The 18,393-nt window shown below is 40.8% G+C and overlaps 1 protein-coding gene across 2 annotated transcripts in view; it reads right to left on the reverse strand.

Moving 5' to 3' along the window:
* Positions 1-321: 321 nt before the first annotated feature.
* The window catches only part of fmnl1b (formin-like 1b), a 28,561-nt gene continuing 10,489 nt past the window's right edge, over positions 322-18,393 (reverse strand). Inside the window, exons 5-26 of one of the 2 annotated variants that reach the window (XM_084567364.1) lie at positions 17,911-17,994; positions 17,631-17,774; positions 15,202-15,289; positions 14,315-14,391; positions 13,735-13,828; positions 11,529-11,603; positions 10,355-10,465; positions 10,004-10,153; positions 9,434-9,535; positions 8,179-8,413; positions 7,006-7,233; positions 6,773-6,897; positions 6,301-6,503; positions 5,991-6,225; positions 5,410-5,478; positions 4,852-4,932; positions 4,622-4,751; positions 4,295-4,458; positions 4,114-4,215; positions 3,930-4,025; positions 3,009-3,123; positions 322-900 (exon numbers count right to left, since the gene is read on the reverse strand). In XM_084567364.1, coding sequence (XP_084423490.1) covers positions 800-900; positions 3,009-3,123; positions 3,930-4,025; positions 4,114-4,215; positions 4,295-4,458; positions 4,622-4,751; positions 4,852-4,932; positions 5,410-5,478; positions 5,991-6,225; positions 6,301-6,503; positions 6,773-6,897; positions 7,006-7,233; positions 8,179-8,413; positions 9,434-9,535; positions 10,004-10,153; positions 10,355-10,465; positions 11,529-11,603; positions 13,735-13,828; positions 14,315-14,391; positions 15,202-15,289; positions 17,631-17,774; positions 17,911-17,994 — 2,809 coding nt within the window. In that variant the 3' untranslated portion in view covers positions 322-799. Of the gene's footprint in view, positions 901-3,008; positions 3,124-3,929; positions 4,026-4,113; positions 4,216-4,294; positions 4,459-4,621; positions 4,752-4,851; positions 4,933-5,409; positions 5,479-5,990; positions 6,226-6,300; positions 6,504-6,772; positions 7,234-8,178; positions 8,414-9,433; positions 9,536-10,003; positions 10,154-10,354; positions 10,466-11,528; positions 11,604-13,734; positions 13,829-14,314; positions 14,392-15,201; positions 15,290-17,630; positions 17,775-17,910; positions 17,995-18,393 lie in introns of both variants that reach the window. The other variant, XM_084567363.1, reaches the window with a different exon arrangement.

The following is an 18,393-nucleotide window of genomic DNA, read 5'->3' on the forward strand; positions in this document are numbered from 1 at the left end:
GAGAAAATTTTACAAAAAAATATATATAACTTTTTAAAAATTAAAAAAATACAAAGAAATCATTAAAAATCAAACTTGTTTTTTACCCGTGAACCTAAAAATACACTTTTTTTTTTTTATATATTAAAAAATTGTAATTACGTTTTAAAAAAAGCTTATGGTACAAAAAGGGAATTAAATTATTTTCTTAAATGAACGCGGTTTCCAAGAAACATTCAGACATTTTAAAATAAGTTCATGTCAGAAAAAAAGAAGCAAATGAATGTTAAAGGACATCAGATTCAGTCGTCGCAGTTTTCAGTGCAACCAGTCACAAAAGACACAACAGCCAGACCAGTATAAAATTTATTTGTTGAAATGCAGAAGCAAAGTAGGAGTTCATTGTTCTTACACTTCAGTATTAAAAATAATTTAAATATATTACAATCCTTAGCATCAGTTTTGAAAGAGAGACACGATAATATTCTATTCAAATTAAAACTGGTTTTAAAAGAATCATGTCTAAAACATTCTAAGAAATCTATCTTTACAAGATTTATTTGTTTTTATTCCTCTAAAGATTCACTTAGAGTCAGAGCCATAATATCTGAGCAGCATTGTTGCTGGTCCCGTTGCCTCTCATTCTTCTCTATGACATCCAGTGTCACTGAGCCCAGCTAATAATTCAGTTTTAATCAGGGTCTAGTTTGATCTAAACATCTTGCTCGTGTTTCTACCTCTGCTCTCAGCGGCATGCATGCAAGCGTCAGGGGTGTTGCGGAGCGAGTTAAATGTCAGCGAAGCTGCAGCGTTGGGTCTTTCAGAGGGAGATGTCAGAGGAGACGTTGAGCTGTTGTCCTGGTTTCCACTTGGCGCTGTGTCGGCTGGTGTCTGCCCTTCTGTACGGCTGATTCCTTAAATCTGGAGAGAACAAACGACAAAGACATGGAAGATCTATGTGACACAACTCGGGTCAACTCACTGAGGCATGCTGAAATCTACAGTGTACATTCATGTGTCGGACATGGACAGACAACAAGCTTGTAAAAGGCCCCTTGAGTCCAGATCAGTATGAACCCCTGACTGTACACAAGCGTTACTTTAGCCTTTGTCGTTTCTCTTTTGCATGTCTTGGTGGTCATTTTGTGTTACTTTCTAGACACGTTGTGTCTCTTTATAATTGTTTTGTGTTGTGTTATAGTCGTTTCACATCTTTGCAGTCAATTTATTCCTGTTTGTGGATGTTTTTTTTGGAATTGTCTAGTTGTTTTGTGTCTTTATCATTTGTATCTTCTTTGTGATGTTAGAGTCCATTGTTGTGGTTTTGTGCTTCCTTGTAGTTCATTGTTGTGTGTTGTTGTGTACTTACTACATGTAAATAACCGTCCTTTTTAAAAAAAACTTGCAGTGGCGGTTAACTAGCAGTGTAGTTAGCTGTCTTTTTAACTTTAGAAGTGTATTTTTTTTATTGTTTCTATAACTTTAGCTATGTAGTTAACTGTCTTTTCAGTAGTGCTTTATTTAACAATTTTATTTTTCCTGTTTTTCCTGTAAACTTTGCTCATCGTTTCCAAAGCTTATGGTCGTATTTAGCTGCAAAATAGAAGGGTCTTTTCATTCTGCTTCACACTCTGGAAATATTACTTCAAACTGATGTTTATTCTATATGTTGCTTATTTGTCAGTTTGTTTTGTTTTGGAAGGTTATTTAGTTTGAAGGATTTGTTGTGCGTCAGCTTTCATCATCCTTGAAAGCAGCAAACCGTTTTAGATGTGTCAGAAAAAAAGAAAAAAGGCCCGACGGCTCTGGAGAAAACTCAAAGTCCTAAATCCAGTAAACAGTGCCCAAAATATTCCTTGAAGGGCAGACTGTCTGAGTCCAGTTTATATTTGGACTATATTAATGTTACACAGAAATCCCTGGCGCTTCGTAATTAGTGCAAGGTATTTTAGAAGGCAGTTTTTGTTCAGCTTTAGTCCAATTAAATACGTTTAATTTTTACTGTCTGCATTATTTATTGAGGCGAATTAAAATGTGACATTCATTCACACATTGGAAAGAATGCAGCCATATATTATGTGTGTTTTCTAACGCATAGCAGAACATTTTGTGCTTAAAGCTTATAAGTGACCTCCACTCTGTACTGTCTTCTTATTCAGCATCTCCTCCCGGTTAGAAAACACAACAACAGCACAGGCAGCGCTGAGGGATTTTAAGACGTCACCTCGTCGCTGAAGACCGAGTCGCAGAAGAGGCGAGAGGAGCGTTTGGCAGAGCGAGCCGTGAAGGGCACAGATTTAAGAGCTGAAGACACCAGAGAGACAAAACAAGGACGGGAAGAGAGGACACATGGAAGGGACATACAGGAGAAAAAAAGAGAAGGTTTGTCCAAGTGTGAAAACAGGAGGAAATATATAGAAACACACAAAAGCAGATTAAGAGAATAGTGTAAGGTTAAAAAAAAGAAAGTTCACGATTACAAGTTTCCATCTGGAAAGTTGTGAGGTAGTTAGCCTAGCTTAGCATAAGTTTGATCTATACTCCAGTCTATTTTTAACTTTAGCCTTGTAGTTATCCATCTTTCTTTGACTTTAGCAGTGTAGTTAGACGTCTTTTTAACTTTAGCAGTGTAATTTTAGCTATGAAGTTAACTGTCTTGTTTTTAACTTTGCCCGTATAGTTAGCCATCTTCCCCAGATATCAGAAGTGTAGCTAGCCATCTGTCTATAATATTAGCTGTGTTGTTAGCCATCTTTGTTTTGCAGAGTGTTTTACTCTTTGGTTAAGTCAGGCTAGCTATTTTGTTGCACTACCAGTCATTATGCTAAGCTAACGATATCCCGACCACAGCTCTTACTTTTACATTATCTTAATTTCCCTGTTATGAAGAAATGTTCAAGTCAAACAACCAAACTGAAAAAATATGATATCTAATATTTCCTTTCCTCTTTATCTAGACTGTAACTGAATCAGTCAACCTTTAAGACCACATGTAGGATTTGACCGACTGTCTCAAGCTAGCTGTGTACCTGTGATGATGTCCTCGATCGCACCGTCTTTCCCCTCCCTCACCAGAGGAGACACCTGCCTCCTCTTCAGCTCTGCTATCAGATCCATCTGAGGCAGTCTGGGCATCATGGGAACCTGAAACGACAAAAATCAAAGATGTCTGAATCCTTCCTACTGGTGTACTAGTTTTAAAATCCTGGTTGATTTTGAAATCAGAACGTATCACACAAGTAAGGAGAAACTTCCGATATTGTTCTTTCTCAGTCTTAAAGTTGCATACACCACAGGATTATATTCAGATTACCCTGTCAGACGAGGAAGTGTTAAATGCACCAACTCACGGGATGACACCAGGAATCAAATGTAAATAAAATAAGAGACTGTTGTGCAACAACTTGCTGTAAATCTACTGGTTCACACTCCGGTCCAGTAGGTGGCAGTAAAGCTCCCGCAAGCTGGTTTGCTAACCACCACACAAACCAAAAGAAGATAAAGAAGAACTTGCTGTAATACCTTTCAAAAAAATAAAAATAAAACAAAATCAGTAGTCTGTATAAGAGACGACGGGGAAATGTTTGGTGAGATGTGGTCAGGTCTGGGCCCGGCATCACCAAGCCTGAATTTTGGCTGTTTTGAGTAATTGTGCATCGAACAAATTCACATTTTTGTTTGCTGAGTCTTGACATAACAACGTGAAAGTACGAAATAAATACATCCTGTGATAGATAGATGGGTGATGGTACCCAGCTCTCATTTATGAAGAAGATCTGTGCAGAGGTGGTTGGACGTCAAAGAATTTGGAGTAAAACAAAGGTCAGCATTGCCTTTTCATTCCACATAGAGGAATATTTCTGGAGTATGAATCACCTTTTGCACCCAAATCATCTTCATGGTTCACTACATGATGTTCTTAAATCTAAAAGAAAATAACTAAAAGTTACCTTATTCCCTGCGAGCTCAGGTTTGGGAAGAGTGGACGGAGGCTCAGGGTTCAGGTCGTGGTGTTTCTTCCTGTGCTCATTCTCCTGCTCCGCTTGCTGTCAGAGATGAACCCGTGTATAGAATTATTATTATAGTCAAACAATAGGCTATTATGTGTTTGTTCACATTATTGTGTTATCTGACCTTGTACGCTTTGATGAACCTGAGAAAAACAGGGAAGAACATGGAGGGCGGAGTGGTTTTAGAGTTCTCCCCAAAGTACTCCACCACTGAGTCGTACACATCCTGCAAGACATAAAAAAAAATTCAGCTCATGACCCAAAAACCAACACTAGAAATACACAGCAGTTGTATTAAAGCTGACCTGTGCAGTCTTTCCATCGGCTATAAGCGAACTGAGCAGCTCAGAGTTGCTGCTGAGAAACCTCTGCAGCACAGGGTTTTCTTTTTCTACGGAGAACTCCCTCCTGGTCAGTTCCATGCCTCTCTCCAGAGCTCGAACGTCCTGCAGGATACTGTCGAGAGAAACTACAGGACAAAGCAAAGCAAGGGTTCAGTCATTACTGCTCATTAACAGTTTAACACATCATATCTGCACAAGTATGATTTTGTTTCAGCTAAGATGTATTCTTATTGAAGACTAAGCATAAATGGAGCTGAAGCCCCATTAGGGATCAAAATGTGTACGTACCCAACGCTGCCTTGTCCAGGAAGTGCAGCTCTGTGTGGAATGACTGCAGCTCTGGGTATTTCTCCTGGATGGTGTTGACGATGAAGTGCAGTAACGTCTGTTTGCGGTCTGTAGATTTGGTGTCCAACAGCTTCAGCAGTGAAAAAAAAAAAAGAAAAAAAAAGCAAACGTCAGATCGTAGGTTGAAGCCAAAAATAGTTCCGTTGCCGCAACTGCAAAATTTTACTCACCAAGTCTAAACTCTGCAGACGGAAGCCATACGCTGACCCTTGCTTGTTGCTGTTCATGTAGTTCCCAAACGCCAAGATGATCTGCGCATTAGAAATAGACACTGTTCTATCAAAGAGACAACGGGTGTACTACAACACTACGCGGACAAATAAATACAGACGCAGTCACAAAACATCTGTCAGTGGAACACCTCTAGTTTCTTTCTGTTAATCAGGTATTAACTACATCATTTCCTAATTCTTCAGGCAGCAAAAACATTACATTTCCCCTTTAATTAAGAATAAATCATGTAGAATTTTCTTAAAAAAAAAAAAAAAAACGTAATTTACAGGCAAAACTTTTAAATTTCCAGGGGAAATAGTCGGAAAAAATCAGCAGAAAATGAATAACGAACATCAATGTATAAGGCACACATTAAAACAATGAAATATAATGGATTTATTACCAATCAATTAATACATACATTTTATTTTTTTATTCTGCATTCAGGTTCTTCATTTGACGTGAAATCATCCCAAACTAGTCTTATCTGTCAAACAACAAACATTAATAACTACCTCGAGGATTTTCTTCAGCTTGCTGGAAGATTTGATCGACATCGAGGCCGCGATGATGGCGTTCAGTTGCTGGAAGAAGAATCACAATGTTTCTGCTATGCACGACCTGATGGCTGCAATAAGTTGCCACACATTTATTTAAAGTTTTCTTTTCAAGGTCTTTTAAATGAACAGTTTCCAATATAGTTTCCAACATCTCAGAACTGAAGTGGCTCTCTATACTGAGGAATGGTAAAACTCCTCCAAGCCATCACAGACGACTGATCAGCAGTTACCGGAAACGTTTAGTTCCTGTTATTACTGTACAAGGGGGTCACACCAGATACTGAAAACAAGGCTTCAAATACTTTTGCACCTCACAGATATGCAATATTGGCTCATTCTGAGGAACAAACAAATGCACAAGTAAAATATTTCTGTTTGTTTGATTGGCTTTTCTTTGTCTACTATCAGGACTTGTGGTAAAATCTGCCGAAGGTTTGAGCAATTTTTAAGAAAAAATGTAGAAGTTTCTGAGTGGTGCAAAACCTTTTAAGCAGTCCTAGTTCTATAATCCTTCTAGCCTTCCTCTGGGAACTCACCGGTTGTATTAGGTGGACACTCTCGGGGAAATTACCCATGAAGGTGAGCGTGCTGATGCGTTGGGGAAGCCCCGGGATCTTGCTGAAGCGCACCATGAAGCGGTCCTCCTCGCTGAGCTCGTCCAGGGGCCTGCCCTCGCACTCGTAGTCGTGGATGAGCTTCATTTCGTACTCTGAGGGGATGAAACGCTCCAGGAGCTCCAGGAAGTCCAGGCTCAGGGCTCTCTGGTTATACCTGTTGGGATGGCGGCGATTTCAGTTTAACTGCTGACCAAACATATTCAAAATCAAATTTAGGTCGAGAACATACGTCTCTATGGCGCAGCAGATATCAGACGCAGCCATTCCTTCCTTGCGCAGGGTGATAGCCAGGTTTTTGGCCCTGTTCGGCTCCATTAGAGACACTTTACTGGGAGTCTTGTGGGTGTTTTTCATCTTTAGTGTCCCCAGATTCATAGAGGTGGACTGCGCTTTGGTCTTAAACTGCTCCTCGAAGACTGCCATGTTCAGCTCCTAAAGAGGAAGATTCATTGCTGAGAAACTGCCAAGTAAAAGGGCTCAGATCAATCAGCCACAAATTATTATCAACCAATATCGGAACCAGTCGTCTCCTAAAGTGGACAAGAGTGCAGAAAGATGGTGGCGCCGTTGCCTGGAAAGCTGAATCAAGGCGCTTTTTTTTTCCTTTAATGTGTTCACATTTGTCATGTTTATTTGATATTGTTGATTTAAGTGGAAATCCCTTGAGCAAATTACTATACTGAAACAGGAACTGATCAAACCTCTAGTACGCGCTCGTCATCCAGCTCGTTGAAGATGGTTCCCGCCACCTGGTTGGATTTGAGGGTCTGCCAGTTCAACAGCGGCATGCGGTACTTGGTTTGAATTGGCTTTTTTACTTTACGGCCTGTAAGAGAGTGGAGCACAAGTTGGAGACCAATATTTTGTGTAGTTTCCGACATCCTCATTCTTGCAGAGGAGGACGACTCTGGATTTTTCAAAATGAAAGACTTGCCTCCGGCAGTCACATCCACTGACGACTCGGTCGTATTGCCTCCAGCAAGCAGCAGGAGAGGTGGCGCTGCCGGTGGTGGAGGAGCAGGAGGAGGAGCTATAGCTGAGGCTGGAGGTGGAGGTGGAGGTGGAGGAGGTGGAGGAGGAGGAGGAGGAGGAGGAGGAGGAGCTTGTGTGGTCGCTGAGTGGGTAGGAGCGACATCATCACCTCCGTCTACTTCATCTCCAGCTGTAAGGACACAACAATACTGTTATATTACAATATTTTTCAAAGTTTCTAAAATATATTTATGAAGAGGAGACAAAAAAAACCCTTTGTGATCTGACTGTCAAAAACAAGGGTAAAATTGTACGGAGGCCAAAAACTGTCTAAATTAAAAATAAACACTTAAACAAATTAAATATGTATTTTTAAATTTGAATTTAGTTTTTTTTTGTTTTTGTTTTTTTTACTTTCATGCTGTTCCTTTGTTTATGGGTTTACTAAATTAGACTAAATTTCTCTTTCTTCTCTCCTCTTCAATTTTTTATTAGTTTTTTGATCTATACTATATTATATAGTAGTATATAGATCCTAGTATAGATCTTTTAGTTTTTGTTTGTCTGTTTGTTTGTTTGGCCAAAAATGACCTCATGACAAATGTTCAGTGACAGCCCATCTAATTTGCATAATGAAGCAGAAATACGTAAAGAAATGTAAAAAGAAAATACAAATAAATAAGTTTTGAGGTAATACAAAGGGAATGCAAGAGAATGCATAACTTAATTTAAATATATTTATAAATCGATTAAACAATTAATTGGACTGGTATATAAATAAGAACATTCATTACATGTTTAATAAATGCATCAGCAGATTAAAACTAAACTATCCATTTGGTTTTTAAATTTATCACTACCAACAATTATTTTTTCAAATGACTTTTGATACATTTAATGATGTCATACAAATTAATTTATTGCGTATTTATTTTTATTGGCAGTCTTGGTCCTCCATAGTCTGTAAATAACTAATAGTTTCTTCTCATTAAACAACCATAAATAAACTATAAATGTCCGAACAGACCTTATTTGAGGCAGTTCCTCCACATTGTTGAACTTGCGGTAAATATAATTAGAAGAAATTAAACAATCTTAATATATATAGCTTTGACTGTTTTATTTCAGTTCTGACCTTTCTGCAGCCCGTGCTGGACCACCTGAACATCCAGGTGTCCAGAGGGTGAGCGCTCCATTCGGATGAGCCCCTGCTCCACCAGAGCCTGAACTCTGACCTCCAGCTCCATCAGGGCCTCGGTGGACCGGTCTTTGTCTCTCTCCCTCTCCCTCTCCTTCTCAAGTTCAAGCTCTCTCTCCCGATCTTGCTGCTGCAACAGAGTCACCTGAGAGGAAGACTCACGGAGACTCTCCTGTAATACACATGGACATTATTAGATATCTAAAAAACAAGCTTAAACGAGGGCAACTGGACTCACAAAGTTTCTTGAAGACGTTTCATCAAAGTAGCTTCTTCAGTTCTAAAAGGCCAAGATGCAACAAAAACAGGAGAACACAGGAGAACCAGGATTCAGGCCAGGATTCTTCTACACCTGAAGGAGGATGCTCCCATTTTAGCCATGGTTTGAAAGAAGAGTAAGGAAGTCATCTATGTCAAACTGGAAACTGCTCTCCGAACTGGGGAGGTGGACTGAGATATAATCTGACATCAATTTACAACACAGCCTGAACATCAGTCCACAACTTTGGAAACAGGATCAACACAGTTTCCTCCAATCACAGGTAAGTATTTTCTTTAACAGAGCCTAGCCACATGAGTTTTTGATGGACAACACCTCAAGATGTTGGTATTTAAGCCCCAACTCCCCAACCGAGTTCTTTCAGAGCTGAAGACTTTGATACACCTTTGTTCTATAAATTCCTGTTTCAGTCTTTGAGGGACTGGATGGCTTTGGGGAATTAAATGTTCAGTAGTCTTCTGGTGCGGGTTTTTATGGACGTTTGTCGCTGGGCAGGAGGTCAAATATGGGGTGGCCGGTGTGGGAAGAGTTGGGGTATTAATAGATCTGTGGACGTTAACAACCAGATTCTCAGTTGTAGTTGATGGAATTTTTATTGATGTTGTTTTCTTTCCTCAGTGAATGGTACTCAACCAAGCCATTATCGACCAGTGACTCAAGTCTCAAGGTATTAACAGGGGTGAAGCTATCTGGCCATGTGATTTTCAGGTGGACATCACCCACAGATGTTCCTGTTTAAACCCCAACACACTACCAGGCTTTTAGAACTGAAGACTTGGATGAAACATCTTCAAGAAGCTCTACAACTCCAATTGTCCTTGTGCCCCCAAAACCATCGATCCCATTAATACATTAGCGCCGATGTAAACATAGAAACTGCTTTATGTTTCAGCAGAACAAGCTGCAGTCTACCTTTAGGAGCTCCACTTCTTTGGTGGTCTGGATGAGCTTCTTCTCCAACTCTGAGACTTTCTCCTCGGCTTCCTTCTCGCTCTCCAGGAGCCTGATGTTTAGCTGTGATACCAGAGAAAAGTGTTATGGATATCTCTGCATAACAAACAGCAGAAACTGCAGAAACACCGATGTCAACATGGCTTGACGACTCTTAAACAAACAGTGTATCTGATATATATAGCTTTATAAACTTTAAGATTATTACAGAACAATTTTAGGACAATCTAATGGGCAAGAATTTGTTCTTACAGCAGATGTCTTGTTTATTTGAACTATCAAAGTAAAATAAAGTTTCTTTTCTTTAATTAAAAACAATTTAGTGCTTTAATCAAATGAAACGAGAGAGAAGTGCTTATATGGTGAAGAATATTGTCAGGAAGGTGGATTCTGATGTGAAAACAAATGAAGGATGATGAGGAGTATGTTTCAGACTTCTGTATTTCCATTAATGTGTATCCATGAGTCATGTGAACTTTGCAGGGACATGAAATCTTTGCAAGGACAGATTTGTGTTTGCAGCACGTCCACCTGTGTGTTGTGCTCCTGCAGCTCCTCCATGTGCTCCAGCAGGGCGTTCTTGGTCTCTGCATCCTCCAGCAAAGTTCCCACGTCGAACACATTGTCCAGATAGGCCTGGATCTGCACCAGCAGCCGGTCGCTCTCCGTGAACTTCAGGTTCTACGATAGAAGATGTCTGTGAAGGTTTCTCAGTCATCCAGTCATTTTATTTCAGTCCTGACCTTTCTGCTGCCCGTGCTGGACCACCTGAACATGCAGGCGTCGAGTTGCCCACCAGTGTTTTACAGCTGACAGATAATACGTCTTAAAGAAACTCTACAAATTAATATCACGTTTAAAGATTTCAAGGTTGAAACTTGCCTCCAGGTACTCGTCCAGCCCGTGTCGAGTGAACTCATACTGCAGGTGGACTCTGAAGTTCATGTTTTCCACTGAGTGGACCACGATGTTGATGAACTGCATGCAGGCCACCTGGTGGGCAGACACAAGCAGCTTTGTCAAGTCTTATTCACTGTACTCTAGGCATTACATATAATTACACACCATCTGTCTAATTAAAAGGAAGGACGTGATCATATTCTTCAGGAAGGAGGAACTGAAATTGAGTATATTTTAATAAAAATGTATTCTCTCTAGACACAAATGAAACGCAGAAACACAGCAATATGTTTAAGATACCATTATTTTTGTGAGAATATTAGATTAGACCAAAGACAGGATCAGACAAATTAAATAATCACAGCAGAAATGAGGATATTTTTGTCATGGTATTGACTTTAGAGCATTTTCTGTTTCTTCATGAAATTGAGTTTTGATCATTTTCTTCAATCCTGCTGGCGTTTCCTGCTTCTGTTTTGAAAGTTTGTTCCTTTGTGTTTTGTGTCTTGCTTTACTTCCTGTGCCTCAGTAGCCTCAGTCTATATACAGTGTACAGTATATATATACTTTACATATAGCTTCATCATTAATATTCATTGAACATATCGCCCTGATTGTTGCAGAAAGATGCTGTTAAATTGAATTTCACGCTCTTAATGGTCAAACACAGATCATTAAACGTTTAATGTTGCAATTGTCATATATAATTGTCACAATAACACTTTTTTAAAAACCTGATTAAAGCTTAATCTCCAACCATGATGCTTGTCCAACACCTACGTATAACTCAGGGTCTGACTTTTTCATTGTAGACTGGACTAGAATCTTAGACTTGATAAAGTTAAACTTTTTGTGCAGTCTGAAATGACCACATAATCTTAATTAAGAATACATTACACAGTATCCATGTGTTAATATGTCGAAATTAAAATGATTAATTAATTTTCTGACAAACTGTCTAATAACTTAACTGGATAAAAAGGTTTGAATATACTCATCCCCTTTTCCCTTTATATACAGGTCTAAATAAACAATAACATTTTTGTACAGTTTTGAACTATGGCGTACTCTTAATTGATGACGGTCAGCTTTTAAGTTGTTGTGTCCACATATTTTTGCCCGTATCGAGCGACTGAACACACAGTGGCAGCCTCACCATGAAGTCAATGTTGCTGTCCTCGTTGCGGAAATACTCCATGAGCTTCTCGAATCTGCTCTTCTCCCCACACACCTGAAAAACAATTGAAGCCAAATCGTTAATCTGCTGTTTAATCACGTCGACTGGTTTACTGTAGCTTTGTTCAGGCCAGCTCAAGTACTCTGATGATGATGTGCCTTTGTCCTGACACATGGGGGCAGTGCTCTCACACAGAAACGATGTCTGTCTACGCCTCATGTTCTCCTGCTCACAGATCATGCAGCATCTATCTATCTATCTATCTATCTATCTATCTATCTGCTCACTCTGCCGGTGTAAACAAGGCTGCAGCATTTTTCCAAAGTTGCTTGGTAAAAGACAAAATGTAGCCACAGTATCGTCGTTTCTCCTCCACTCTTTTTGCCCACTCATGCCACTAAATAATGCAGCAGGCACAACCTGACGGCCTGCACGACCCAAAACAAAGCCCACGTCCTGCTACTGAGGGACACATAAACCAGCTCCTGGCTCTGAGCCCACTTCCCTCCATCTTCGCCCACACACATGCTGCTGCTGCTGCTGCTACTGCTGCTGCTGCTGCTGCTGCTGCCGCTGCTGCTGCGCCACCACAACAAGTGTGAGCTGATGACACGATAACACACCAGGAGAGGGCTGATATTGAGTCTGGCACTGACACATATAGGAGCTTTTAATTTAACACTTCATTAAAGATCTTTCCTCAGAGAGCAAAGCATTAAAATTAAAAATTGGTTCCGTCTTTCGTCCTCCTCCTGGAAAAATTCCGTTCTATTTTCTTTACACTGATCAGCCCTAACATTATGACTACTATGCCCAGTGTTGTGTAGGTCCCCCCGACCCATCGAGGCATGGACTCCGCTAGAGCTCTGAAGGAGTGTGACATTGTTAGCAGATCCTTTGAGAAGTGAGGCCTCCATGGGTCGGACTTGTTTGTCCAGAACATCCCACAGATGCTGGATTGAACTGAGATCTGAGGAATCTGGAGGCCAAGTCAAAACCTTTAGCTCGTTGTTGTTGATCCTCAAACCATTCCTGAACCAGGGAGCATTATCCCGCTGAAAGAGGCCGTCAGGGAACACTGTTTCCATGAAAGTGTGGTCATGGTCTGCAGCAATGCTTAGGTTGGTGGTACGTGTCAAAGGAACATCCACATGAAGGACCCAAGGTCTCCCAGCAGAAGACTGAGCATCATAAAGCATCGCATTGCCTCCACGTACTTGCCTTCTTCCCATATCCTGGAGCCCTGTATTCCCCAGGTAAGAGATGCAACAAATTGTTCACCTGCTGCCTGACATATCCCACCCAGTCATAATTTTATGGCTCGCTGGTACTTTCTCAAGAGGCTATACAAGCACTAAGGAGTAACAGGTAACAGGTCTGACACTTAAATTCAAATAACAATGACCTGAGCAAGATTTTAGGAAAGGCCTACTACAGCAGCTGTTCCGTCTCAATAAACTGTTCTTTTAAATGTTTCTGAAACTGAAACCAGATTTCAAACGGCTGCAGTTCGGGGTTGTTGCAAAAGAAATTACACTGGTGGTTAAGATCAAAGTGAGAGGGACTCATCTTGTTGCAGGGCAGGTTTCTACCACTCTGGACGCTGTCTAATAATAAACCCTCCCAGTTCAGGTTTACGCTCCGGTCCGCCTGCAGCCGCAGGAGGCAACAGTTGCTGCCGCCGTCGTGCAAAGATGAGAGAGAGAGCCGAGAAGAGGTCAGAGGTCACTCGGCAAGTGTTTCACATATTTACGTCTCTTTGCTCGGTTTCTTCTGGCGAAGGAACAACTGGGTGGAGCACCTGCTTTTCAGGGCAGCAAAGGACGGACTGGTATGTGGGTGCTGCAGCACGGATCTATGTTAAGACTCATATCAATGTAAAACAACGTCTGGATGTCGGCTGAGTCATCCCTGCTTTAAATAAACCCAAGGTCAACTTGGAAATCGTTTGATCCCATTCTTCGAATCATGTTTGTGTATATTAGGTGTATCAAAATCAAGCATTTACACTCTTTTGGCTCTGTTTTTGGTCTCCACCACATCCTGATGGACGTATCTGGCTCTTTAGCTGCTAAACGCTCCAATATGTTTACAAGCTCATTTCCAGTTGATCATGTACAGCAGCTTTACAGAATAATATTTCAGAAAAAAAGCAAAAACAAACAACCACGTCGACCCGACTGACCTCTTTAAAGTTGTCGAAGGCAGAGAGGATGATGTCATGGCCGCCTCTCACCAAACATACGGCCGCCAGCAGCTCCAGCACCAGAGCTTTGGTCCTGAGGAGCACAGTTTTGAGCTCATTACAAATTATTTTACGTTATAAATTAACCAGTCATCCAGGTCATAGTATATCCAAAAAAACAAAACTGAGACAAGAGCATGTTTCATCCAAGTCTTCAGATCTAAAAGACACGCACATGTTTCTATAAACCCATTCCAGTCTTTCAGAACTGAAGACTTGAATGAAATGTGATCAAGAAACCCTACAAGTCCAGATGATCTTGTTTCAGGTTTGTTTTTTTGGATAAACAATGACCTGGATGACTGAGAACCTTCACTGAAACACTGATAAACCCATACGCCAACCCAAGAACACTTACACTGTTACTGCATGGTCAGTAGAGTTGCAGAAGGATATAACCAAAGTCAATTCTATATACTTGTATATATTAGATTTATTCTGACAGTCTGAATTATTCTGAAAAAAATATTTTGTTGAAGCGTTCAAACAAACCGAAGCTCAGGCTGCGTTCAGTGTTTACCTCGGGTTCCTGTTGTTGAGGCTGAGTGTGATCTCGTTGACACAGCAGGGGTGCTCCATCACCTGGTTGAAGCCCGACTAAATAAAGAGACGAAACAAAACTGTCAGTCACTTCCTGCTGGAGAGAATAGGTGGTGGACAGGTTTTCTTCAACCTGATCACACATTGTGAGATGAACTGTTTCCATGGAAATAAAAAAAAGATGTCGGTGAAGAAGAGGGAGGAGGAGGAGAGGAAGAAGAAGAAATGACAAGGGAGAAAAATAACCATAGTGAGGAGCAGGAGGAGTGTGAGGAGGTGGGGGACAGAAGAAGTAGGAGGAGATGATAAAGAAGGAGAAAGAGGAGAAGGAAGAGAAGATAAAGAAGAATAAGAGGTACGTGGAGGAGGAGAAGAAGGCGTAGAGTAAGAAGAAACGGGAGGTCAAGGAGGATGAAAAGAAGAAAAAGAGGAAGGGGGAGGAAAAGAAGAAGAAGAAGTAGGAGGAGGAGGATTAGAAAAAGAAAAAGGAGGAAGAGGAGAGGAGGAGAAGGAGAAGGGGAGGAGAAGGAGAAGGAGTCGAACAAGAAGAGAAGTGGGAAAGGAGAACAAGGAAGAAGGGAAGGAGGAGGAGATGAAGAAGAAAGGGAGGAGGAGAGGGAATAGAAAGTAAGGGGGGGACCCTGAATTGATTGAGTAGAAGAAGATGACCACGCAGCCAGTGTTATATGAATTAAAGTCACATTTTTGACTTTTCCTTTTGATTTACAGCCTAAATGTTTAACTCGGTATCTCATCGGTGCTTTTATAATTTTATAACAGTTCTCTGTGGAAATCCACCTCCATACCTTTCTCTCTCTAGTAAAGTCCAGACAAAAACAACCACACTGAGTCTGCAGCTTCAGTTACCTGGTAGTTCATGATGGCACGTAAACACATGATGCAGAGGTGAACGTCATCTTTCTGGCTCACAGTGCGCGTATTCCTCGGGGCTTTCCTGTTTTGGAGAGAGTTGAATCTGCAGGTGAGAGACGGCTTCTGTAGCGTTTAACAGCTCAAATGTGGATGTGGATGTGTTACCACAGCAAAGACCAACAGTTTATTCAGTGTTGATGTGTTTCTGTCAAACTTTCGACGTTCTAGGATCATACAGTACAAAAAAACCCATACATGAAACATTATCTTCCACATAACAACAAAGCCAAATCAAAGCAGCGCCACAGTAAGAATGATGATAGCTGTGAGCATCTGTTCACCTTCTTCACTCAGGCATTTTCTGACATTCCCACTTCAGCGCACATAACATCAGAACACGACACCGGCAAACGCGTGCAGGCGTATTCGCTATGCCAAGAATGCCGCCCCATCTGATCAGAAAGATTAGACGTCTCAGGTCGTCTGTTCACGTGTGTCGCGTTCATTTACAACCGGTAAACCTCCACTTCCTTCACACCCTCACAGTGTCATTAAATCTACACCACTCCTCAACAAGTTATTTAAATTCTTTGGCTGTTTTCAAGTTGAAATGGTTTTTCTTTCTCAGTTCAGACGCCTAAAAAGACTGTGTATATTCAGCTATTTGCTGTTTTTAATGATATTCAGTGCCACATATATCAAGATTAATAAATCGAGCCATACATTTAATTGTGTTCTTTCTTTGCTACCATGAAAATATATTAAATACAGATTTGTAAAACTAGGGAATCTTGTTTAAAGAGAATCCTAATCTTACAGAATGCAAAAATATTCAGCACCAAACAGAAACCTTTTGAATTTGACTAATCCCCTCTGGGAGGAAGTAGAATGTAAATGAAGATGGACAATCTGTCACCACTGTATAAAAGTGAAGCCAAAACATTTCTGAAATGGGAGCTGCCACTTTGAATGGGTGGCGAGAAGGTGATATCGATGTCAGGGCCTCCACTGCACAGACTCTGGTTGCAAATTATGTTATCAGTGCGAAATGGCAGCCGTCATTTGTAAAATATTGTGGCTTCATTCATGACCTCCATCTGTACTCACCGTCCGTGGAATGACAAACTGTGAGCCAAATCTTATGACGCATCACTGAAGTTCATGAATGGGAGTCAGATGGGAGTTAAAAATCCTGAAAGTTCATGGGTTTAAATAAGATACTACAAATGTAGCTGCCTTTAAATGGGGTTGTGTTTATCATGTAACTGTCCGTATGAACAACGCCTTCTTGTGGTAGTCACAGTCCCATCAGTGGAAATACTCATTAAAGGGGAACTACTGTTTTTTACAACCTGAACCTTATTTCTGGCATAAAATATGATCGTTTACTCACCCATATAACTTTTGTGTCATTTGCGCTTGTTTAGGAAATAATTAAATCAGCGTATATCCATATAGCGGGAGTGACAGGGCACCGAGACGTAGCCTCTAAATAACACATTATCTGCCGCGAAACTCGTTCATTTCGCCAATATTTTGTTATGATACGGTAGTGTTATTCCCCGTTGAGTCCCGAGTTACCTGTTATCATCATCCGGGGTCTGTAGATAGACCTACAGACCCCGGATGATGTCTTCTGACCTGGACGATGTCATCTCTGAGCGGCGCACCCACCCGCGACGGTCGGCTTGTTTACCTGTAATTTGCTACTGCTAGTTTTTCCGATTCTGAGGTTGTGGAGGAACCACAGCGGTAGCAAATGAACGAGTTTCACGGCAGATAATGTGTTATTTGCTGTCTAGGTGCCCTGTCAATCCCGCTATATGGATATACGCTGATCTAATTATTTCCTAAACAAGTGTAAATGACACAGAAGTTATATGGGTGAGTAAATGATGGTATTTTATGCTAGAAATAAGGTCCAGGTTGTAAAAAACAGTTGTTCCCCTTTACGCAACTTGTGACGTGTTTGACGTGCTGCTATAAATGATCATTTGTCCTTGTAGCTCTTAATTAAAAATTGAGATCAGATCTCAAGTGCTGGCTGGGGACACATGTGGAGAGGCGTTTTAATTCCAGGTGTAAACTCAGGTATTTAAAGCTGGACGATTGTGATCGAACTGCCCAGGTTAAAGGAAGGTCTGAATGAGGTCCTTGTACCTTGCCACACTGACTGTATTGTTGCTTTTGTCACCAGTAGTTGCCTGGCAGCGGTGTATTCACGACGTACGGCTGATGTTACAACTTGAAGGCCAAACATTTTGCAGACACAACTTGTGTCGTACTAAAGAGCTCATAAGAGTTGTTAACTGTCCAAATACTTTTGGCACTGGCTTTTTCATTTCATTAAAAAATATAAATCATTATTACAGGGTCTTTAAAATATTACTCCTCCATGTGTCAACCCCCCCATTAGTCCATACCTGACTATGGAGGACTTGCTGGTCTTTGAGGTACAGTGAGAAGGTGAGTTACTGGCACTTTTGCTCACATCTTCCACTGACTTGTCAATCGTTTTGCCTCTGTCTATGGTTGGCGTGCCGTTGTCCCAGGCATCCATGTCGTACCTGTTAATCACATTTATTTACTTTCACACAAATGTTAATGAACTTCTTGGGCTGGACTGAAGATGATAAGACGTGCAGTAGTTTAACCTCAACTGTTCTGATAACAAAAACAATGATATTTCCAGCTGATACCTACGTGACAGTGCTGTGGGCAACGGACAGATAATCCACAAGAACGTCCAAACCCTTGTTCTCCTCGTTCAGGAACTCCTGAGCCCAGCTGCATTAGAAAAACACATTTCAACTCAGGAACTCATTTAAAAACAATAACATGAATGCAAGTATTTTAATGATTCGGGTGTTAACCGTTTCACTATTAACTGTGAACATAATGGAAACAAATAAATCAAATATATCTAAATTATAAGCTGAAACCAGGGGAAATGGACTTGTGGAGTTTCTTGGAAATGTTTCATCCAAGTCTCCAGTTCTAAAAGACCAAGATAAAAACAAAACCCATTCACAAATGCATGGCTCAACACAGGGGAGTCGCTTTCTCCAACTACAGGTAATTATCTGGTCATTAGTAGACCCTAGTCATCTTTTTTCAGCTTTGTTTTGGTTTTTTGGATAAACCATGACCCGCATGAATGGATTGAGAACCTTCACAGACATAAAC

This window comes from Chelon labrosus (genome assembly GCF_963514085.1).
Source record: "Chelon labrosus genome assembly, chromosome: 19".
NCBI classification, from domain to species: Eukaryota; Metazoa; Chordata; class Actinopteri; order Mugiliformes; family Mugilidae; genus Chelon; species Chelon labrosus.